Source organism: Pithys albifrons, chromosome 2 (genome assembly GCF_047495875.1).
Source record: "Pithys albifrons albifrons isolate INPA30051 chromosome 2, PitAlb_v1, whole genome shotgun sequence".
NCBI lineage: Eukaryota > Metazoa > Chordata > Aves > Passeriformes > Thamnophilidae > Pithys > Pithys albifrons.
Window position 1 is genome coordinate 65,876,473 of NC_092459.1, and position 25,734 is coordinate 65,902,206.

The following is a 25,734-nucleotide window of genomic DNA, read 5'->3' on the forward strand; positions in this document are numbered from 1 at the left end:
ATCCTCTAGCATGGCAACCTCCCTGATGAGCAGGACTGCTACACGTTCCTCTTCTGAGTCTCCAGTACAGAGATCCAATGGATGGAGAACACAGGCGAGAGAGCTCTCCTTCCCTCCAGGCAGGGAGAAGACCACTAGCTATCTTGAGAAAGGTGCATTTGAGAGAGGGGATTGGAAGATACAAAAACCTTGGCAATTACTGATGACTTAAGGTCAACCTTAAATATCAGCAGAGATAGTACAATAAGGAGTATGTACACCTTTTATTCCTCACCTCAAATATTGGTACTTTCCTAAGTAACTGCATTGGTAGGCTAGACATTTACGCTTGCAAGGTAATGAAACTTCAACTTCACTTTGTTTCATAGTATGAGATACTTTTAATTTTAAAAGCCTGTACTGTAGGAGTACAATTATTCAAGAGAAAATTCTATTACAAAATTCTGTAGAAAAAGATAGAAGTATTTCCAAATGTTTGGATAGGATATGAAGGCTGGTTCAGTTAATTCTTCTTTTAGTTGTGCTCTAATGAGGAAATTTGACTTCTTAAATCTAACTTAAGTTAGCCTATTGTTCAGATTCAACCCTTGCTGTCTTTACCTCAGTCTCACCTTCATCCCATCTCTTCCTTCTTCCTGATGTCAACTTCACTCCTGATTTCTCTACCTTCTTCCCACCAAAAGCTTGCCACACAAACCCGATACATTTTTGTAGAGAGTAATTTTGGGGTTTCTTTGAATTGACGTTCCAATTTTTTCTAGCACAATGCATGTTTTTCATTCCCCTTCTCTTCCCCAAACACATAAGCAAATAGAATGCCAAATTTAATTCCCACTTTTTCCTTTGTTTGATGGATTTTTTGTGGGGCTAATTTGTCTGACTTTTCTGCCAACAATGTATTCAGCTCTTCGTTCTGGCATGTTAGTAAGTGAAACAGCAGCTAACAAAACAGTGTCTTCTGCTAACCATCTACATTTTCTTTAAGTGCAGATACAGAATTATTCACTCATATACAAATTTTTGCTGGCATGAACATAGCAAAGGTGATGCCCATAATGCTACTACTTAGATGTAACAAACATTAAACACCTTTGTAGAACCCTATTTTCTAACTTACAATGATGTGCAACATCAAAAAATATGTAAGTGGATATATTTCTCTTTTCTCTGTTACCAGAAATCATATCAGCAATTTGTCAAAGTTTTACCAATTAGAATGGAATCACTTCTTTGTTATACAAAGACACCTTATCACATTTTTCTTTTCCATTGCTTTTGTATTTTTCACCTCGAACCATTTTAGTACAGGAACTATATTAAAAAAATAGAAAGAAATTATGCCAAAAAAGGGAGAATCCCTGCCAGTTGGAAGAAGTGTATAAGCATTAAATAACCATCCTGTTACGGAGGGCACAGATCCAGGGAAGACCAAAAATACAGACCATTTTACTGTAATCAAGAATGAATCCCAGTGGCAACCAACATCACAGACAGTACATCTGTTAACTCTGTTTACTAACACCTCTTCATAAAAGAACACTGAAAATAAGTCTGCTTGAATGTTGACATTTAATAAAGTCAATTAGGGATGGTATATATTCAATTCTGTCAACACTGAGCAGGAAATACCCCCACCTCAAGGATTTTTCAGTCCTCCCTAAAGCAGAGCAGGTATATTCCAGCAAATAGAGGGACCAAGGTGGACAGAGACACAGCTGGTGGGGGAGGGTCCTCCTGGCAATGCAGCACAACCTTGGCTGTTCCCAGCAAGAAAGGCTGCTACAAAAGACTCAGGGTATTGAGAATTATTTTAGTCCACCCTTTGCTAAAGGAGAATCAAGTTCATCTATACCAGGGTTGCCATTTATCTGGTCTGTTAAAAGTGTTCACATATACTCTAAGTCATACCAATGCTTTACTGCTCCTGCTGTCAGAAAACCTTTACTAGTGTTTGATACAAAAAAACCTTAATGTAATTTAAGGAAACTCCATTTTGTCTTGATCTCAATGAACACAAGGAATAGCTGCAGGACATTTGCTTCATAGCATATTTTTATTCATGTGAAAGTTTACATTTCCCTGCAGCAGTTCCTTTTTAAGACTGTCTTCTGGACTCTCTTCAATTTCTTAGAAGTTCTAAAACAGAACAATTTTTAACTTAGGCTTTTTCAGTAAAAGCAGAAAAGACCCTGCTGGTACCTTACATAAGTTCTCATCTGAAGAAAGTGCCATGAAGGGAATGAAAGAATCACTTCACGTCTGTGGCTCCTGGAACCCAGCATCTTCTGTTTGACTTGAAATGCTGGATCCCAGAAACCATTTGTGCTACACATTTTTAAAAAACCAAACTGGAGAATATACAGGGGAAATCATCATATAACACTGCAGATCATCACCCTTCTAATACACCACTCTGTTAATGTTAAAAGCCTCAATGTTCAGCCAAGCATATAGTACCAAGACTCAGTGTCTCCTGGATTGACAGTGTGTCCTGCTCAAAACTGAGCAGTAATATGCATTACCAGATTACTCAGAATGAAAAATTATGTCATGAAAAAACCAACAGGACAACACAGAATCATAGAACATTTTGGATCGAAAGGGAAATCAAAGAGTATCTAGTTTCAACTGCCTTGCCATGGGCAGGACAACTTCCAATAGACCAGGTTGCTCAAATCTGGGATGCTTTCACATAGAGAAAAGGGCTCTCTAGAAAGAACGTAAGTCAGGAAAAAACAGGCTCGAATTGAAGTGACAGTCAAAGACACTTTAATAAAAATGGATAAAATGATCAGAAGATTGCCAGAATTAGTGAACATTAGACAGCACTATAATGAGGAACACAACCAGGAAGGGGAAAAATCAACATCAGCAGATAAAGCTTGGGGGCTCCAACTTCCAACAGGTCTTGATTTAGTCACTAAAGATGTGTCAGTCATTTGTTTCTAAATTCTCAGTGAAAAGAAAAAGGAAAGAAAAACAAAAAGAGTAACAGTGAAGTAGAAAATTTTTCAGGGAATATTAATAGGAGCAGATAAGAAATTTGACCTCAGGGAGATACAGAAGGATGCTATAATGCTGAAGGACATTCAGTGCTGGTAAAACCATAGATCCTTGCAACAGGATACTCTGGATGACAAAGACACAACTGGATTAAAAAAAAACAACAACCAAGCAAACCACCAAAAGAATAATAATAATAATAAAAAGAAAATAAAAGTGATATATTCATCAAAGAGAGGTCTACCAAGGCCTATTAAACACAGATGTGGAAGCCATATCTGTTGGTAAGCTGAAGGATGCCAGAAACTGGGAGGACAGTGAAGGGGAAACAACCCTTTAGGCAGCTTGTACTGCCTTCCCTAGCTGGGCTGGATGGTGCTCTTGTCTCAAGAAGAGGTTAATGCAGAAAGTTCACACTTCAATATTGGATACAATATCATTTGTCATTTGCACACATACCAAGGGATTTAAATGTTTCAAAATATTGCTTTGTTGCTACAATACAGGAAAGCCTATTTTAATAATCAAACATTTCTGTAGCTCATATTTTTCTCACATTTTCTTTCCCAGGTCAAATGTTCTCATTCCTTTAAAGCTTGACTGCATACACAGAAATTATACTCAGCAGATTTTAGCCCAAACCTCAAAAATGCTTATAATAACAGAAACATATTGAAGTTCTATGAATGCCACAACCTCTTGAAGCCAGCATTACATTGTTTTCAGTAGAGGTCCATAAAAATAGTTTTAACAATATAAAAGTTTAGAAGAGACTTGTTAGAACAAATATCAGAGTTCTGAATACTAAAGATATCATTAGAGAGAAGAAATTCATAAGCCAAAAGGGAATTAATTTCATTGACAATGAGCATTAAATATTATTGCTTTCACATAACCAAACAGGACAGAGGCAAAACAAACATGAGAGATCATTCCATTTGCCTTTTTTTTTTTTTAAACAGAATTTCATGTGGCAAGAATTGGGAAGAAAAATCCTTACTTTCTTCAATATAAACCTTCAAAATAAAAGAGTATATACATGGACAAGGAAAGACGCCACATGAATCTAAAAAAGTTGTTGCAGACTTCAGGAAAGAAATTGTTTTTTGTTTGTTTGTTTGTTTTTAAGTTATTAAGCTTTTTTCATCTGCAGATGTAGCAAAATTTCCAGTAAAGAATATGAACACTGTCTAGCTGATGCATGTTTTATTGCAACATACTGCTCAGTTATAGGTTAGACTATCTGCTGTTGTAAACTCCAGTGATACAACTCCCTTTTGCTGATGTATCCAACAGCTCATGATGTCCCCTCAAATAATCCAGTTACATGAGGTACACTGTCTAGCAAAACAGGAACCTGCTGACTTCTCCATTAAAAAAAGAGAAAACATGTGATCCCTCATACAGTACCATCATAAACTGAGATTGGACGTGGCACTGAGTGCCATGATCTGGTAAATGGACTGGAGTTGGACCAAGGGTTGGACTTGGTGATCTTGGAGGTCTTTTCCAACCCAATCAATTCTATGATTCTGTGATTCTTTTGTTTTGACCATTTTTTAAATTAGATGATAAATCTCAAAAAGAACAGAACTGACTTGTAAGAAAAAAGTTCCTCACAGTAGCAAGGTCAAAATGTCTTTTATGTCCTTGACCTACCACATTTGTGGTGGCACTTTACTTCAAGCCTCTTGAAAGTTGAGAAAACTAGAAGTTTGAGTTGTGTGCTAATTCTGCTTTATTATCAGTCTTCTGCACAGCATGGACTGAGTTGGAATCTCTCCCTTTATCTCACAGAGCTGAAATGCAAAAGGAGCTGCAGAGCAGAGAATAAAATCACATTGCTTCTGCACGTGGCTTCCCTGCTGCTGCAACTAGAGATGGTTTCTGCTCTGCTGCCCTGATCTAGTTTCCCTAGTTAAAATCTTCCCCCTGCTGAACAGTTCTAATGCTTTTCAGGAAAATTACGAATACTTTGCATCATTCATAGCCCTGCCATTCTGGATAGTGGACACAAAATGGAACATATTGATTCCACTTACCAGTTTGACAAGACTATCACTGTATTGACAACACCAAGTATTAAAAACCTCCTAGAATTACCAAGTTCAGAGGCATAAATAATGCTCCTATTAGCATCTTTCTAAAAAGATTTTTTTTAACCTTCAGTTGTCTGCTAAAGTTATTTTCTACAACTATGAAAAAGAAAATCATACCTCCCTTCCCACACAGAAACAGAGTCTCCCAATCCCCTCATCTCAGGTGCTATGGCTTCAAAAAGCTCAGCAAGTCACAAGATCATGTATAAGATCATGAAGGTTAATAAATCTGCTAGGAAGAGGAAAAAAGGGTAAAATATGCCTTTTTACCCCTTCCTGTTTATAATCTCTTGGGATTATATTCTGAAGAAATTGTTAATTTTTTTTTCCTTCAGACATAGATGAGCACTTTTGTTTTCTATTTTCCTTTCAAAGAGAACCTAAAATTAATATTGAAAAAATAATAATCTCATTTAACAATCCATCTTCACCATGGAAAGTTTCCTATTTGCCACTGGTTAGTGGATTTTTCCCCAAGAAAAAGGAAATTACTCTTGACAAGCTCAGTTATGAATAGCGACTGGCTTTGCTTGGATCAGAGTTCATAGGAAAAAGTTGTGTTCAAGGTAACTGGACTAGGCTGTGTTTCAGTAATTCACTGAGCAGTAAGCAGCTTTGCTGAAACAATGGCAGTCCGTTTTCCAGAGTCTGGAACAACAAATCATCAACTTAACATCCTTTGTTGGGTTTCTTTGGTAGTTTGTTTTTGATTTTATGTACAGTAACTATATTTACAAGGGATAGAGGAGATTTGAAAATACTAGGAAACAAGAAAAAAAGGACGCAATGCTTAGAATAACAGTCAGAAAAAGTGAACAGTGCTTTTACATCAAAGGAGAATTTCATTATGTTGTTTGCAGGCAACTTATTCTCTCAGCTGACACAGCAGGTCTACTACTTATCCTGAAAGATGGAGTTACCTTTTCATTCAAGACAGGCACCCACCATCCCTGTGATAGCTCACGACTACACATCATCAGCAAACTGGTGAGGGACGGACGTGTATTTTTGAATAAGGTAATTTGACTTCAAATAGCCATCTTAGGGGGAAAAACAATAGCACATTTGAAAGAACTGATGGCTGCTTCTTAGGGCTTTTTTCACATTTCTTTCTTTAAATAATGTGGAATTACAAGAAAGACAATAAAAAAATTATTTCCTGGCAGCAATACCTTTCCTTACTTGACTGATTATAGGGAAACAATGGTCAAATGCCCTGAACCCCAACTCAGTGACAACAAATACAGTTTTGCAGTTTACCCCATGCTGTTCCCTCATATTTTCTCCTAGCAACATCATCTCACCAAGTTATGAGAAATTGCTTTTATTTTCTCTTTTGAATTCGAGTTAAAGCCACCACAAAAAGGCTGAAGAAATCAGGGTGCACATAGCTTTCTGAAAGACTCTCTTTGACCATCAGTATCCCTCAGATGCCTAGGGTTATTTCTGTTGGATTTCCAGTTCATTAAGGTGCCAAGATGCCTTAGTGGTTTGAATCCATCCTTGTTTCAGGGAACAGAAGCCATTAGTCCTCCCACTGCACTAAGCAGCAGGACTTGCCAACTGCTCTTTTGATTGCAATTGCTTATCGGTCTGGCAAAAAAAGCCAATCTGTCACCTAATTGTCTGAAGTCCCTCATCCTTCCATATCCCTTCAGGAAAAAAATGAGAAGGGAGGACATCTAATCTGGTTCTGGAGTCTCCATACTGAAACTGCTCATCTAACTGAAGCTAATAGTATGCAGAGATCCTTACAACACAATTCACACTCTTGCACAAAAATTCTTTCAGAAAAAGGAAAAAGAAAAGCAACTGCAGCAATATCTTTTATGCCAAGATGGAAAATCCAATTTCTGGAATATCTGACACCTGAAGAGCATTCCTGTAGGAAAGTACACCAGCCACTTGCCAGGCAGGGCAAAGCAACCAAAGAACATCCAAATCCATTTGCCAACACAAACCTATGGCATTTGGTTGTTTTTGTAGAAACACAAATGCCCACCTCTACACTGTAGAAGCATATTGAAGCAAACTGAGAAAGGACAGACAGACAGCACCTGATTTTTGGGCAGATTATTCCCCATTTCAGATCTGTTCATTCTGTAATGAGACAGAAGCAAAAACTAGATTTGTACCTTTATGCTCCATATTCACTTGTACAAGGGGTTGTTTCCTTTATTTGCATGTGGATTTGCATTTTGTCAGTCAAGAATTATAGGCAACTTGATTTTTAACTTAAAAGAATAAAGAGACTATTTAGCATGCAATGTATTGTGTTCACAATGTTGTGAATGCAAGACCTTTACAATTTAAAGATTTTTCATTACATTTACTTATCATTAGCACTATGTAGTCTTCATTCAAATTTCGTTCTCCTCCACCATCTCCTTCTTGTTCCTCCTGGTTCTAAATTCATGTGATATCTTAATCTGAAAGATTATACCACAAAACTAAATGGGGGTGGCACCACTTGTGTAGTGCTCCAGGCTGCTTTTATGGAGAAACCAACCATTAAAGCCATGGTCTGCCATTGTCCAAGCAGACAGCACTGGATAGGGGCTGCCCCAGAAGAAGATCTATTGGTCACAGGCAGCAGTAGTTTTATTTATAGCCTGGTGACATCACCATACCAGCTTTAGCATCTAAAAGAACCCTTAGCAGTGACTCTTCAGCACCAGTACCTGCTGGGAGTGTGTGGGTGCCAGCAGCTGAGACACTGTGCTGTCACTGGGAAAAGCAGCAAGGCAAGAACCTCTGGAGGCTCAGCAGGCTCTGACTGGGTATCACCTTCCCAGTGAGACATGCACCCCAGCTGTGTCTCACAAGGTATTCAAGCACTCCATGTGTGCCCTACTTCCAGGGATACGAGCATAGGTGAAAGCCGCTGACTAGAAAGGAGCAAATACCGTGTGCTCCATCAGGCCCTGGGGTCCCTGTGAGCTGGAACCAGGACAAGTCACAGGATTTTACTCTGTAGCCTATAACGAACCTCAGAGACTTCAGAAAAACTAGGATAAACTAAGTCTTGAGTATGTCTGGGCACTGATGTCCCTTTTTTCCACAAAATGCCATCTTTGTTTCATATGATTTCAACATAAACTGCTTCAGAGTCTTAAAAATACAGAATTAAAAAGTGTGACTTGTCATTCTGCAGTCAACAGAAGAGTCCACAACACCACCAAAAAATTACACTATAGGAAAATGTTTTGTTTACAACAAACATCTACAGCCCAGCATAGCCCTGGATGCTTTTATAAAAACATGGCTATTCCCTCACCAGCCGTGTGCCATGGGCAGGCAGCTTTCCTAATTCCACTACCCTGCATTCTCCTTGCCATCCACCACCTCAGAGCTTCAGCTTTGCTTTAGCTCATAAGTTTTAGAGATCAGGATTTCAGTTTATTTCACTTTGCTGGCAGCAATGACAGCCAGAAAACTTAGGTATAAACCACAAATTGGAAAGAGGAAGGCAAATGACAGACAAGGAATAAAACAGGCTAATAAATTCAGTTTTATTTTCATGGGTTGTCAGTTCCTGCGGTTTTTGACACCTACAGAGTGAGGTGAGTACCTGACTGCTTGAAATTACATTATCATGTCACAGCCTGAACACATGAAATATACTGGCAGTTTAGAGGAGAGCTGCCTCTCTCTGCCCTGCCTCTGTCAGAAGTAAAAGGTTCTGCAGTTTCTTTTCCCATCACACTGTCAATAAAAGAGTTTTTATTTAAGGCAGTTAGAGCATAAAGCAACAAGAAAAAGGAAACAGGCCTACTCCTAGCAAGGAGTGTATTTACGAGATTTTATAGTAGGGTTTTCTAGAGACAGGTACCACAATTTCATTAGACAAGTCTTTAATATGTGTTTTAATTAAACATGAATACAATACTAAGCATTTCAAAAAGTCTGATTCCTAATTCTAAATACACACTCACGCATATATGTATTATTACATAATTATTTTTAAAAGAGACTATTTGCTGGTCAATGCTCTATCTCTGTTATTTAGGCCGTGTATAAACTGTAAGTTTAAAAATATTAATTTGAAAATTTATACTAACAGAAATGGAAATTGAAAGCATTCTTTTCCTCTGGATGAGAAATCATTCCAGTTCTAAAAAATCATTGTAGTCCAACTTAAGACAAGCAAAATATCAATCAGTAACTATTTTTTCTTGATGACTACTCAAGACTACTCTTCAGCTTCATAATGCACATAGTTGGACTATGCATTGAAGTTAACATTCATACCACACAGAGAACCTCTTCTTTTCATTCACCTACAATAGTTATTTGTCAGCTAGATATCATTGTTAAATCATCGCTTACAGAGAACCATGTGTTATCTCCTTAGATGTGTCTTCCTGGTTTTTTCACACTAACAAAGTACATGAGAACTGAAAATGCAAATTCTTGATCTGAGTCTTACTCTCTGAGATCTGAAAGTCATCCATACTGAAACTACTGTCAATCAAAACCAAGAGACTGCCAGTTTCTGAAAAGTATGCATTGAAAAAAAAATGTTTAAACCCACTATCTCATGGATTTTTACCTCTTCTGTTTTGGCGTCTTTCCTATCAGCAGTGCAAAATGTAAAATTGTGGATGCATTGCATACTTTAAATGCACTTGTATCTTAGCTTTTAAAGATAACTTTGAGAACAGTCGTGACAGCATTAACAATTAATAGTTTCAGCATCAAACTTACAAAAATTCATTTGATGGGCTGAGCTGTACGACAACAAAGCCTTAGCCACTGTGGCATATACCCAAGAACACTCAACTGTGTTAAAGTCAAGATACAACACATTCAACTAGAGATGTCTATAATTGTAACTATCTTATATAAATCACCTAGAAGTAGAATTAATTTGCAAGCATATCATTACAAAGTCTGATTTGAGTCACCCAGATCAGTCACTAATTTCAGAAAATCAGTACAGGCTATAAGGATCATTTAGCATACACACAGGAACCTTTTCTGGGTACCCTGAGGCTTCAAATATGTACTTATCAGCTATTTTCTGATGAAGAGGTCTTGCTTTGGTAATTAATAGCCCTTGAGGGCTACATAGTTACACTTTTAAAAACAGAGTAGATTATTTCAGCTGGAAGGAATCATCTAATCCAACTGTCTGACCAACTCAGGGCTGACAGAAAGTTTAGGCATGCTGTTAAGGGCATTGTCCAAATGGCTCTTACATATTCACCCCCCTCAGGCATCGGCCACCACTCTAGAAAGCCTGTTTCAGTGTTTGATCACTTCATCTGTAAAGAAATGTTTCTTAAATATTTCCTTTTTGAATACATAATTTGTTATTCACAAGAAAGACAAGCGAGGGCTTCCACAGTTTAATTCCATGTTATCTGAACTATTGGCATCTTTCTTTTTGTTCCTGGGTCTGGCAACTACCCCTTCCTGTTGGGATCTTTAAGGTCTTGAACTGAAACAGCCCACAAGCAATCGTCCTTGATGCCACTTTTCCATGCCTCCTGAAAAATCTGCTTTCGCATATCCTTTCCTTTGTTTACTTCTTTCCCATTTGAAGAGTCCTAATCTTTGTCATTCCTCATATGGAAATTATTTCGTCCTCTTGTCATTACTCCTATCCATTTCTGAGACTTTTCCAGTCTTCCAAACCCATTTTGGGAATGGGAGGTCACAAATGTGACACACTAGAGGCTTATACACAATGAAGTTCTCTGTTTGCTCTCTATTGCCTTGATTTGCCTTTTTTGACTGCTACTGAGAACCAAACTGATGCTATTGTAGAACCACCCACCACACACAAAAGATCTCACTCTTGACCAGGAACAGCTTCTAAGAATCCATCGTTTTCTATGAGAAATGAGGATTTTCCCTCTCAAACTGCTTTCCTGCCTTCACTGAAGGCCAAGGCTGGCTTTTATCTTTAGGCTACACAAGAATGCTCTTTTCAGTTCTGTTCTTGTTTCAATCTCCAAAAATATATCTCCTGAAAATATAACATGGACATACCCTCTTCCCTAATATAGTTTACATGGACTTAGAAAGCCAGCATCAATATATTAGACTCTTTGTTCTGTGGATGGGATTTTCCACTCTACAAACAGTATTTTCCTATAGAAAAGCTGGAGAGAACTAGTTCCCCAGGCTAACACAACATATAAACACCAAAAAAGAACACAAGAGAGAACATCAAGAGGTATCCTGTACTTATGCTCAGAAAGTCACAAATAACAAACTTTGCAAAATCACCACAAAAATGAAGATTCATCATTCTCAACGTTATACAGCAAGGTCCTCTAATAAAAGAATTTAAATTGCTATATATACAGATGTCTTAAAAAGCATTACTAACACACAGTATATGGAAGACCCAGTAATATGGTTGTTTAAATGAGATTGTGAGTACTTAGTGCTTGGACCTCTACTGCTACTTAGTTTCTAGTCTCTTGAGTAGTTTCTTGACATTTGCAATAGCCAGAAACTTTCAGACCAGTACAACGTTGCAAGAAAAAATGCCTCACCTTTTTTATATTCTGTTGTTATTGTGTGTCCTGTCTCCATGAAAAGGAATGCAATACAGAAGGGTATAATTAAAATAGCAGCATGGTATTAATCTTATATTAGCTAATAATATAAGCATGCATTTGAATTACATGAAAGATTTTAGTGCTGTAATCTTGACCAATGCTATATTTCTTATTTACTATGTGCAATCGACTCAGACTAGTGAATGAAAATAGATTAGGAAGGCACATTTTCTTGCCCTTATATAATTGCATAATGCTGCAATGGTTGGAATGCAAACTCCACAGGGGAACATTAAAAAAATATTGGTTTGCAAATTAAAGTCACTGAAAAGTAAATGTCAGCCATGAAAACATTTCCTTCAGTATTACATTTTATAAGTTGTTTAATCAGCTCCTCCTCCAGCTGAAGGCTGAATTATCATTAACTTTGTTATTCAGTAAATGATTAATACAAAATGTGAGAATCTAAGTGAGTAAAAAATGGTGCTTTGAAGCACACACAACAGATGAAGAGCTACAAAAATGAGCCAGAAATTTTGCTGGGAAGAGGTAATGCAGTAAAAGGGAACAGCTGGAGACTATTAAAAGCAGTCATTAGAGGGAAGAAGCAGCAAACTGTTCTAATTGGGTCATCTGACAGGTGCCTGGGCTTCAGCAGTGCCCTCCCAGAGCTCAATCCCAGCCACAGAGATTGATGCTACTGTGTGATCCTGAAACCAGACCCACAGCTGCAGAGCTGGGCTGCAGCTCAGCACTCACTGCAGGACATCCACTGACCAATTCAAACCACCTCAGCACCAATATATAGCATAGGAAGGAAATGACTGCTGTGTGGAGGGGTATATGTTAGGGAAAAACTCTTTTTCTTTCTCTTCCTTCTTTTCTTTCTCTTCTTTCTTTCTTTCTCTCAAAAACACACTCAGGAGAGTGACAGTCAGAAGATGAAGGCATGGGCTCCACACTATTGTCTTTCTTGGAGGGCATGTTTCTCTCAACTGAAAACTTTCCAAAAACTTATCTAAAGTGCTAAAGTAAAAAGCTCAGTGAGACAATTGATGACAACCCCTGATGACAAGTCACAATACAATTACCCATGGTTAAATATTTCTATTAATGCAGATAAATACAGGAAATAAGAGAGACAGCTGCTGTCAGAAAAACAATGCAATTGATAAAAGAATATTTTTCATTATAGATAGAAATTTGATTATATAAATAGAATTGGTTTAATGTATTTAGTGAATATCCTTACATTAATGAAAACAATTGTAGTCACAAAACGATATTCTCTAGATTCAGGAACACAAAAAATCATTTTATGGAGTTTAAACATTGATTTTTTTCTATAATTTTGCTTAAAATTTATGAAATAACCTAAACAACATTGGATTAAATATATAGCCAGAAAAGCCAATGTTTGTCACAAGAGAGTTCCCTATTGTAAGAAATTTGATTTGAAAGTTCCCTGACACCCTCTGAATTTTACTTCCCTCCTTTGCAGTAATCCTAACACACTTTTAACAAATATTGTAACAATTAATTAAAAAGACAGATGCTCCTTTATGGGATCACTTGCTTGAGTAACCTTTAACATAACTGAGGCTGAGTATTGTTAGAATATTTTTATTTTGAGCTGACAAAAGCATATTTATTTTCAGAAATGAAAGACTATGCTGAGCCACACAGAGATGTGGTGTAAACTTAACTGTTAATTATAATAAAAATTTTAAACATCCTATAGGAAGGTGCCAAGTTGTTATTTTACTGAATGATTTTTTAAATACAAAAATCTTCACTTCTGACAAATTAGCCCAGAGACCTTTTACTGGAGTGAGTTAGGAGGTGTGCTATTTGTGAGCCTAACAGAGATCAGAACCCCATGTAGACAGATTTTCTGGAATTCAGGCAACAATACACAGCCCATGCTGCTTCACACACTCATTCAGCCTTAGCTATCTTAGATCCAAGTTTTCTCAAGTGTTAAGGAAACATGAAAAACCTATACATACCTTGAATATATGGTCTCAACAACATTGAAGTTGTAATAACTACTAGATATTTATTAACAAGCCTTCTGGAAAAGACAATTTTAGTATAAAGCTTTTAAATATTTACAGTAGTTGCCCTCTTCATCAGAGGGTACTTCCTACCTTCTGCACTTCCAAGCCTGAAAATAAATCACCTGGTGCATATTTTTCTTTTCCTTGGTACCAGCAGCACTCACAGCTGTGCTGATAAGGGTTTGCTTGCTTTACTGAAGCACATTCACTACAATGGATTTAAATTAACTTTGGTGAATTTATCTCATCTTACAGGACCACAAGGTAGAGTGACTCTCTTCTGAGTGTGCTTGAGACTTGACCTGAGGTGCTTACCACCACTTCAGACCATTAATTACCTCTCTGCCATACTCCACACCAATGCATTGCCACTTATTTATTCTGGGGAAGCTTGGAAGTGATCTCTTCATGTGACTGACAGTAACTCACTCCAGCAGAGAAAGTGCAGGGTCAGGATAAGGGGCTGGCTGATCTGGGTAGAAAGTCTCACATTGCAGCAGCTGCCTCTGCTGAATAAAGGGCTTGTTTTCTATTCCAACTTTCAATTAAATTTTGGTAAACACAGACATTTACGAAACAGTTAAAACAATTTATCTGACTCCTGAATGAATGGTTGTTTTCCCTGGAACAGAGTCAAAGCCCGAAGCCCTATTCAGAGAAAATTTCAAATGATCAGTGCACGGTGGAAATTTCTGTGTCTGTGTTTGATCTTTGCAATGTCAGCAATGTTGCAATGTCAGTTCGGATTTTCAATGTTAAAAAACCAGCATACAAGGTACTTCAAAACTGGGGTTTTTTTCAACTCCCTTTTTTTCCTTAAGGATCAGAATTGAGGGGAGGGAATGCTTCCATTAGGGATATCACAACCTAGTGGCCAAGCAGGAGTTCAGACACAAAACCTGATCTTAAAATGCTTTTCTTTCCCTAAGAGCCTGCTTTATAAAGGTTCTGAGCTCCCACACCTTCACACTGCAGTTTCTGAGAGAACATCCATACTGCTCTCAGCTTTTTAAGGGAGAAGACTGGTGTGGGCAGCTATTGAAGAAGATGCCAGGATGGCCTGGAAAGGTTCCCAGACACCGACGACACCTTCCAAGAGATAAGAAACTAAGAACATCCTGGTTGATAAAAGCACACTTATCCTCTAATATCCAGTTCTCAGAAGATGTGCACCTTTTGCAGGCAAACCTGTCTGTCCTGGTAAAACAGAAATGTTACATTTACAGCTTCTCCAGTCCATTTTGTGAGTCTGTAACAGCTGTCAATACACAGCTTCTCAGGTTCTCCAGCAATGAGCTCAATGTTGTAGAATAATCAGCAGTTTTGTATTTTTCTAGCTGTTGACTGAGGCTTGATGGAAGAAGAAAAGTAAAAAGCTCATATCCTCCCCCTTCTTTCATGTATCTGCTAATGGTCAGGCACACCTCATCCCAAGCAACTTGGGTTTAATATTGTGATCAATATTGAAACTACTTAATATGCTAAATCTAAATTTATCCTTCAAATAGTCCCCTGCAAAAAAGTAATGCTTTATGGTGAGTTTTTGATTTAAATATTAGGGAAGAATTGCAAAAGTTATGACACCTGCAATTAAACCCGTCCTGTGCTAAAGTGCCATATGGGCTCATGCTCAGAGGTAAAACTTGCTGCTTACTTTCTTCATAGCTAGATCAGGCCATTGATTTTGCAGATTTCTGAAGCTATGAATCCAAAAAATCCAATACCTGAATTTTAAAATATATGCCAGTAGATTTCCTTGCACCACTGAGGAAAATATTTAAATCCAGTCATGCAATATATGTTGTCGTTGGATAGCACGAGTCTTAAAAATGCTGAACATTCTGAATGAGCATCTTTGGTTAAAATAAATTTCACTGGTGAGTGCTCTGTATGTTACGGTGACAGGAGCAACTGCTCTTAGAGCAGTGTGAGTGGCTGCCAAAGTCTGCCAAGGAGGGATGGAGGACAGATTCCAAAAATATTCCCAGGATTCTAACACTTCAGTTACCAACAGAGAAGATCAAAATGAAAATGCAAAAATAGGTTTTATTAAGGATGCTGATGGTGCCTCAGACCAACAAATGGTCTTTTGAGCAAAATGATTACTGACCTTAGACAGCCACTTTTTATTTCTTTTTCATTAGCATTTGTAGTGATCTGTGTATGCATACATAGGTGCATGTCTATATAAATAATTAATTTCTGGAAGAACATAGCAATGCAAATGAAAATGCAAGGTGATCTTTATTAGCTTTTAAACCAACAAAACAGGAATTATATCTATTCATTTCAATTCTACTTGAAGCAAAATTTCACTGTACATATGATATCTAAAACTGCATAGGCAGTATAGAATTAACACCAGCTTTTAAAGAGTCAATCATAAGAGTTGCCAATCACTGCACTTCAAATGAGAAGAAGCACTCAGTGTTAAGTACAGATTGTGCTGCTCACTTTTCACATTTTCAAAAAAGAAAACATGGCAGAGCTAAAAAGATAAATGTAGCATAACACACACCCCACATTAATTTCTGCAACCCTCTTGTCCCATTCACAGGTGAGGAAGCAGAAGTCTAAGTACTTCCAACTTCTAATGCCTTCCAACTCTGCACACTAGGAGGTCGAGATCTGCTCAGCTAACAGAGGGACCTCTTTGGAATCTCTAGGCACACAGGAAATAAGAAATCCTTTGCAACAGTACTGAAATGAGTAATGTACAGCAGATGTCATTAAATTTAAGGCTATGTACAGCTACCTCCCCCTTCAACTATTCTTAATTTATAAGCTTGTCTACAACAGTAGATAACAGTACCTAAGGACAAAAAAGATCAATATAGCCCTGTAACACAGGGAAAAAACCATCCCTCCTTGGATCCATCTGACCTCAGCTAGGACTGAAACATGTTGCGTGGCACTGGTTCAGAGCTGTGTTCTTTATGGCTCATCCACATATCTTGTACTCTGCTGCCCCTTCAAAACACCATCATAACATCCTCTCTCTCTATTCTCCGAAAGCCACAGATCTCTCTTGTTTTGATGTTATGTCTGGCCTGCAACATCTCATAGCAGACCATCAAGCTGTCCTGTCACTGCAGTTTCTAAACCCTCTGCATGTTCAAATTTGTCTGAAGGCTGAGTCCAATCAAACTGGATGTCCATTATAGAGAGAGACTAAGAACTAATTCCACCATTTTGACTTTTAGTGAGGTGTCTATGTGCATGCAAAGAGATCAATATCAAACAAACCAATCATCTTCCTCACCCCTGTGTTTCCTGTTTAGCATTCATTGAACACCTACTGTCATGGGACCTTGGTCTATAAGAAAGGCTGACAGCTGTTACTAAAACTTATTATGAATGGCTTATCCAGCATTATTGCCATCATTAATCAAAAAAAGGCAACAAAACCAAACTGAGAACAGAGATTAGAACCTTAGTACAAAGAACACTACAAACAACTCAGCAGCAAGAACATTAAAGACTTGAGCTCACTGAATTGCTCTTCTTGCCGATTTTCCTCTGAGACTGCACAGTTACAGACATAATTTCAACCTAAAAATTTATCTGAATAGTCTCAGTGATAAATATAGACAGAAATATTATATTACTGTACATTGCAAATCCAAATCAGTGAAAGGACCAAAATTCAACAGTGGTAATCTGGGACTTGCTGTCAGCTTATACAGGATCAAACAAATCATTAGCAATTCTCTACATAGTAAAGCTGAGCAAACTAAGACAAAGACAGAGGAAAAAAATGCAAGACAGAAGATGCCTCAGTTTCCCACTTTTCAAACGTCCAGTTTGAACACCAGCATTATATAATGACGCTGGGAAACTGGGCTTTTATTTAAACATACCAGATATCTTTCCTCCTGCCTCATGCTGGGGGTACGGATCATATGATTCTGTTCTCCTCTCCAGTCTCCAAAACGTCGAAAAAAATAATTGGATAAAAATCGATTGACAGGATCTCTAATGATATTGATGTACACCGGCTGGTCTCCTCCAAACCTGGTGGGAAGAAAAATGGGTGAAACTCAGCACGGGGTTCCACACAGGGGTGTATCTATTATCTCTCATCTGAATAGTTTGAAATTACTTCCTACAGAAATTTAGAGCTTTTACAAGGTTAGGAGTGAAACTGAGAAACTAACAATTAGCTACCAAAACTGTAAATGCATGCAAGATCTCTTTAGGATGAACAGTAAATATGGCTTTGCATTATATGTACTGCAAACATTTTAGTTAAAACCATTTCTGCTACTGTATCAATGGTTTTGCTTCTTGAGTTCTCTCCTTGCTGTTTTCAGATGAAGAACTTTCTGCAGAGGAAAAAGAGAATAAGCATTTCTTTTTCACAACACATTTTCCATCTGGGAAGTCATGTCAGAGCAGGCACCACCTAACACTAAGTGCCATAAGGCAGCCTTGGATCACCTCCACCTGTACAGTAAGCATCGAAACGTGCAAAGGATTTTGCAACATACAAGCTTTTTTCCTCTGGATGAACTGACAGATATGCATGGTATTTCCACCTTCATATTTGCTGGAACTTGTGCAGACCTTCATCCCCTCACCCCCAGCCTGTACCACCAGCTGGATTTGAGGTTATTTCATAGTTATGCAAAATCTTATCCCTGTACTTCACTTCATGAACATTTTTATTTCTTTTTTTTTTTGTTACAAAAAATGTTAATATGAAAATTCCCTGCTTCAAAAAAGAAATTAAGTATCAATTTCAAGAACATGCAAGTCCAAGGAAAAGGAAAGAACAAAACGAGCTGTGGCCAGGCTTGCACAAAAGCAAAATGCAGCATAGATACCTGCAATTTAGAGATGAGAAGATAGAGCAACCTCATCATCTCAACTTTACCCTCTTGCACACCTTCTGGTACTTAATGGCAAACATCTTCAGTTCAATAGGTGGGATACAAAAAAGAGGAAAGAAGGAGAAGGGAGCTTGAGAGGTTTGTGATTCCACTGTATTTTCAGAGAGTTAAAATATTGACTGTTTATTTTGTATCAATACACAGCATCAGGGGAGCAGGCTTAACTGGAACAAAAAAAGGGGAAGTTGTTTACATTGTACTGTGGTCAAAATTGATAATTAGACATTCATGGAACAGACTTAAGGACTACAAATGTTGTGAGATAAAGAATAAAATAAAACCTTCCTGTATTGAGAAGTTCATAGGATAAATTCACCAGGAATTCACTTGATTGAACAACACGGATTATGATTCTCCCTCCTGCTTCTCCAGTTTAGGTGAACAATTCTTAATTAAGCACTAGCTTATGCTTTATTTTTGGGAACTAGAGGACATAGCCATATTGAAGTATTTAAATGCTATTCTGATGGTTTTCTGGGTCACAATTTAAATATTTTCTTCTAAAATGTGAAATATTAGAACAGAGAAAACTGAAGACACCCTTTAGAATAAAAACACCCTCTCAGCCTCCCTTCATCTTTTGAGTTGATGAATAATTGAATTTGTATAATAAAAGATCAGGACTTCTCATAAATATTAAAGAGGCACCAAAATTGTTTAAAATTATGAATTCTAGTAAAGGACAACAGAAAAATCTCATGAAGTTTCAACTTGATTTTGATTCTGCATGATTCCCCAGACCCCTAAATACAGCCTGCAAAGGCTTGTCTCATTAATAACTCTGCGTATCAGTAATTTCATTGACCTCAATATTGCAGGATCACTGCCATGATTTGAAATTGCACAGAGAGCATAAAACTTTAAAACAACCCAATTAAAAAGGCAGATGCTCCTTGCTTCCTAATTAGGGCATAGTCCAGTTTGGACATGAGTGTAAAAGTGAAGTTTCCTGAATTTAGTAACCTTAATTCTCCTCTGAGCTTATCTTTGTTGCTTTTTGTCTCTATACTAAAATAAAACTTACATTTAAAAAAAGGAAGGCATTCCTGCAAATACCACAAGACAATGAAGGCATAAAGCTTTGACAAAATTTATTCAAAAGAAAGCTTTTGGTGAATGCCATAGCTGGTAGCTTTAAAAACTAAACTTGCAAGTGAAATTGTTGGCAAGAATAGATGGAATCTAAATTACTGAACACATTATCTTCCTGCTGCTCGATGCAGATCAGCAGTAATCTGAAGACAGAAGGCAGAGAAGAAGAACGAAAAAAGGGGAAGCCAAGGAGACCATAAGAAGTGATGACAGCAGCAAGTTGCCTCAAGATAGAGACAAAAAAATTACAAGATTCAGAGAAGCAATAGAGCAGAGATGTGCTCCCCTGGGTTTTTTAGAGGATGTTAAGCCTAAATGTTCATCAGAAAAGTGAACAATCAAAACCAGGCAGCTATTAGTTGTCTAGATAGAAATTTTCAACACATATTGTCTTTTCTGAAGAAAAAGGAGGGGTGAGATTGCATAACCAACCCACCAGTCCCAGAGCCCATCATTTTGCTGGTAAGGTCATGTCTCTGAAGACAAGGATTGTAAATTCAGCACCAACAGCTCTGAGAAAAGAGGTTCATACAAGCTCGTCCAACCCAAGAGGACAGCTGAGATGAGAAGTCACTCTTTCACAAATGCTACAAAGGAACTTCCACTGCTGAAATGGAGACTGTGTGTGCCCCCAGACCCCCAGGCACAAGACAGCTTGAATTTCTGATTTTCTGCACAATGTAACCAGCCTGCTATACACCCAGCTGTGGTTGCTCTACCAGGCAACAAGCAAGGAATTTTTAGAAAAATTAAGTCTGTTCTGGCTCTTATTCAAAAGTGCATTTTTTTTTAAACACAGTTTATAATATTTCAGATTCCAACCATTTGTTTCTATGGACTGTACTGAGAGTCTTTTATGGAAGCTAAGCAGCAGTCACATAGCATAAAAAATCCTACCAGTTTAAAAAATCAATTACCTTAAGCTATTTAAAGAAAAAAGGGCAAATCAATGCTCCATTTGTTCAAGAATGTTCTGCATATTTTCAGATACTTATCAATCACAACATATTAGATATTAGCTCTCCAGAGTGAAACTTTTCAAATTAACAACACCCACATAAAAGCTCTCTTACAAAAAATACATATGAGCTCTCATTATACATCATGTCACCTTATTTATACTCAAACACCTATTCTGAAGGATTTAAAATGGGGCAGACTCATATTTTCTAGGCTTAAGCAGAAGATTTACCTTCTCTGAGTGGGATCATGACTGGATCCCACATGATGAAGTTACCTGAGCACTCTCAAGTCCAGCAACACATTGGCTGTAACTGGGGAGAGTGGGCCAGGACACCCCCGCTCCAGAAAGGCACACAGCAACCCTCCACAGTGCTCTTCCTGTACTGAACTTCTCCTGATTTATTTAGTATATACTATTAAATCCCATTAGTTTTAACTGTTTTGTCACGAAAGGTATATTTTTGGAGTCCTCGTCAAAAAAAAAACTAGAATATTTTCAAGCTTCAATGAGTGCTAGTTAGGTTCATTCCTATGTTCCTATATCCCCCTATGTCTTTTAAAATGAAATAATAAAAACAAATTAAAAAAACCCAAAAAAACAAAAAACAGCTTAAGAAGTATGCCAGACGTTGCAAGCTTGTCCCTTAGAAAAATATCTCAAATGAATTCTGATTTTATTATTTACATGTCAAAACCATTTACAAATCCCTTATGAGGTAGGAAAAAAAATCAACCCAAGTGATTTGCTTGGCTTTAACATATAGGATCTCTCAGCTGCTGTTATTTTTCATTTCACTTTAGGAGACTGCTGCCTTTCCATTGAGCACAAAACTCCATGCACAAGCAGAAGCAGGTTTCTTCATCTCTGCAGGCAAAGTATAACTCCTCAAGGAAAAGAGGACTCCCAGCCTATTCTCTGTAAAAACCTTGTCTGCCTCTTAGTCTTTTAATGTATGTCTCAACTTAAACAAATGGATTGGTTGCTAGAAATTCACTATAATGGAACAAGAACCTACAGCCACCTAATATTAATAGGGACAGGTATATTGTGTCCTTGTAAAGGAAGCACAACTTCCTTTTAGTGTCCTACAACAGAAAATCACATGCCAAGAGCACAACTGCCCAGCAATTTATTAATGAATTAAGTTACAGATCCATTACCTGTCCTGCAGTGCAGCTTCACGGGGAGGTCACATAAAAGCACTAACACACAACTTTAATCTTTTAAGATTCAGTTACTTCAAAATTTATCTTCTGGAAAAGGTATCTTGAAGTGAAAAGTTTCCATAACAGCTTGCACTAGCATGAACTTGTGTCAAAGCAATCCTTCTCTGCACACAAGGCACCAAGCACCTCTGGGATGCTCCAATGACCTTCCTCAAGGATGGGCTGCAAAGAGGAGTGGGCTGAGGTACTGCCTGCTCAGGACTACATGGTATTGCCAGCCTCCATAATCAAGGAGTTTATCTTCCTGCTTTAGTCTGTAGTGACTCTCTCCTAGTCTTCACCCTATGCTGTGGTCATGTTTTCAGCTTTTCTTTACAATTAGGAGAGAACAAATGAAGGTAAGTTGATATAGGGCATTTTTATACTGATGCACCTTTGTCACCTATATGATTACCTCAGTCATGATAGTGCTGGCATAGCTGAACTGGTACAAGGACTATGTAGAGCAGACTTCAGTTAGAAATTTTGGCTTCATGAAGCCTTTTTCCTTTCTCACAGACTACTAACTAAGCTGCCACTCCTCAACAAGCTGGACTAAAAGTTATGCCTGTTTGCTTTTTGTTACTGCTCTCTGGTCTATCCTAGACACAAAACAAGCAATACAGGGATGTGCCGTAATTACCATCCTGGAAGTGTTCAAACAACATGGGGATGTAGCACCTAGGGACATGCTTTAGTGATGGATTTGGCAGTGTAGGTTAACAGTTAGACTTGATGACCTTAGAGGCCCTTTCCAACCTTAACAAATCTATGATTCTATGAGATAAATATTTTCATTTCAAGACTGCATCTTTGGCTGGCCTGCCCTTCAGTGGGAGGCATGTGCAGGGATACAAAATGCCCAGTGGTTCAAGGTTAACAGTAGAACAGTGCATGCTGGCAGCACTCCTCATTAATTACCCTTTTTTGGAGCTGTGATTTCAACAGTAGAGATTTCAGCTTCTAAAGTGATGTGTCTGGGTCACATCATTGTAAAATCACAACTGAGTCCTCTGGGAATTATTTAGCAAGCTGTCTGACCTGAGAATGGCTAAAAGACAATATTATAGAGCCTTGTATTTCTCTGTTTCACTATCCTGTAAATATCTCAGAATATTTTAGGCCGTATTTCTGTCAGTCATTCATGCATGCTAATCAATGAGAGGTTTTATTTTTTTTTCCGATGCTTTTCATTCTCCTGAGGATATCTGTTTAATATATATATTCACAATGAAAAGCACTAATATGGATACTAATCCTTCATGGGCCTATATAGTATCAGCAAATCAAGTAAAGAAAATACTAATTGTGTTTTCGTTTATGTGATGCAAAGTTATAGCTGGAAAAAAGTAAGAGAGAAAACATTAACTCTTCACGAAACACTAACAGCAGCTAAACTCTGCATTAATTAAAACAACCCATTCCAGATATCCTGTATTTAAGACTTTCTTCCAAAGGTCTGGCTCAAGATCTCTCTGGACCTCTGATTAACTTTTCACTATAATTCAGAGATGCAAATGTTGTACGTTATATAGAGTAAGAGAAAAACTAATTATAAAGAAAAACAATAAATTTCCTGCAAATAATAGAACAGCTGTCACAGTTCTTTGGGAATTATTAAATCAAAACCCATGATGTGTAGAAAAGATACATCTTCAAAATTGGTTGAGACCAAAGATTTGGCTGAGATAGTTATATTAACATAAAATCCTGGGGCCTGACTTCTTAAGAAGGTTATTATGCAAAAGATGTTGCAATTCATTCAGCACTGCATATTCAGCTTCTTGTATGAATACATTTATCAACAAAATTATGGGTGACTCCAGCTGTCCTGTAGAAATGGCTGTTGCAGAGAGCAACTTAACATAATGTTAGGAATGTCCATATGGAAACTGAAATACATTTGGTATAATAAAAAATAAATTACTGTAACTTGGCAGTATATACTGTGTATACAGTCTACAGAATATAAACACCAATGTAACTGAAACTTAAAGCATGGCTGCCCTGTCCCAGATGTGAAATTCTACATAATCACCATCAAAGAGAGACCTGTGGATATTGTCATGCTTGAGGCTTTGAATTTACACAGTTTAACCTGATAATTATGATTCAGAAGATACCTGCAAACTGATAGCATTTTCTGAGAACAAAGCTGCAAAAGGAGAGAATAAAGAAGGGAATGATTTTCTGGTAAAGAGACACTTGAGCTACAGGGCAAGAAAGACATAAGCAAACATTGTTCACTGTAGTATGGCAGGTGAAAGGCATCTAGAACCAGATCAGAGGATACTCACACGGAAGGAGCAGTTCTGGTGAGGACATGCATGCTCCCACATATTATCAGCAGTGTGTGCAACCCTATAGGTCAGAATAATTCTAGTTTCCCTTTTTCTGAGAAGCAGGAACAGAGAGGAGCAAAGACCTGGCACAGCACTGAGGTCACCATACACAGAGTCCATTCTCAGCAAAATATCAACAAAGTTCAATGCAGCACTAGAAAAAGGATGTGTTAAAAAAAAAAAAAAGCCTGAGAAGGAAAAAAAATGCAAAGAAGGCTGAGAGTTGACTGCATGACAAAGTGTAAGAAATTACACATCAAAGATTACACAGAGGAAAAATTTGATGAGTTTTTACAAATGTACTCTGAGATCCAAGGAAAAGGAGTCAATTGGACTTCTCAGAAAAAAATAAGAGGAAAAAATAACTTCCAATTTACAATCTGAGAAAAAAATTGGAAGAATTTACCAAGAGCAGAAGATTCTTCATTACTGAAGATTTTGAAACAAGACTTAAACTTTCTTCCTGAGAGATGAACATTTTAAGTTCAAACCTAAAGAGTCTGTATCATGCATTACACAAGGGTAAGAAAGACATAAAATGACTTGGGGCTGTCACAGTCCATCTTTTTGCCTAGGGGCAGGATGAGCTATGTAATCACCACTAGGAGCTGCAAAACCCTCAGACACAATCTATTTCTGATGCTTTGCTGTCCGCGTTGTTCAAACCTTTTCCTAAATGTCTGATCTAGAATTCTGCAGATGCAATTCAAGACACCATTTTGTTATCATTACTGATGAAGAATTGTTCAGTCCTTTTATCTCTGCAGAACCTTTTTAATAAAAAAAATCAGAATTGTTGTTACAGTCCCTTCTTTCCTAGTCTTCTCTATGTGTTTTTCCTTTCCTGCCCTTTTAGGCAATTTTTTTATATCTCTGAACATTCTCTTTATTCTCTTTTGGACCCATCTAGAGTAATCATCATCTTTCTTAAATTAAGTTACTCCCAGACTGGTAATCTGCATTGTGAATGTGAGCATGGAACTTGAAAACAGTAAAAAAAAGGATAACTGAAGTATTATGCCTGATCCCACCTTCAGAAACTAGATTTCAAGCAACCATCTCCACTCTGAGAATATCATATTACTAGCTGAATGACAGATAAAAAGTCCATTACACAAAGAACATGGGAAATCTAGAGAAATAAATTTAAAATCAAATAATCTTAAAAGCTGTAGAAAACCTCACCATAATGCAGTGCTTTTTTAAAAAAATAACCTCCCAAAAATCTGTTTAGACCATACGAAGGTCAAACTGCACATTAGATTTGTGCTTCGCTTTCCATCAAGTCACAGTTGAAAAGCATCATTACATACTCACATCGTTAAAAAAATGTAGTATAAAAAAGGAAAAAAAATATGTAGGAGGGATTACAGCACCATGTGGCCATTCATGAAATGTGTACTTTACAAGGCAGACCTCACAAGATGGTAGAAAGTGTTTCATGAAGTGTTAGCAAAAAGTATAGATTATAATGAACACATATAAAGACACAGTGTTAAGGCCGTGCATATAAGTTTAGCTGACATTTCCCTGCTTTTAAGAGCTTACCCAGAGGGCAAAAA

General features: G+C 37.5%; 1 protein-coding gene across 2 annotated transcripts in view; it reads right to left on the reverse strand.

The window, feature by feature from the left end:
• Window positions 1-25,734, reverse strand: part of UST (uronyl 2-sulfotransferase) — a 159,878-nt gene that overhangs the window by 42,191 nt on the left and 91,953 nt on the right. For both annotated transcript variants that reach the window (XM_071549353.1, XM_071549354.1), the window contains exon 5: window positions 17,538-17,691. In XM_071549353.1, coding sequence (XP_071405454.1) covers window positions 17,538-17,691 — 154 coding nt within the window. The remainder of the gene's footprint in view (window positions 1-17,537; window positions 17,692-25,734) is intronic.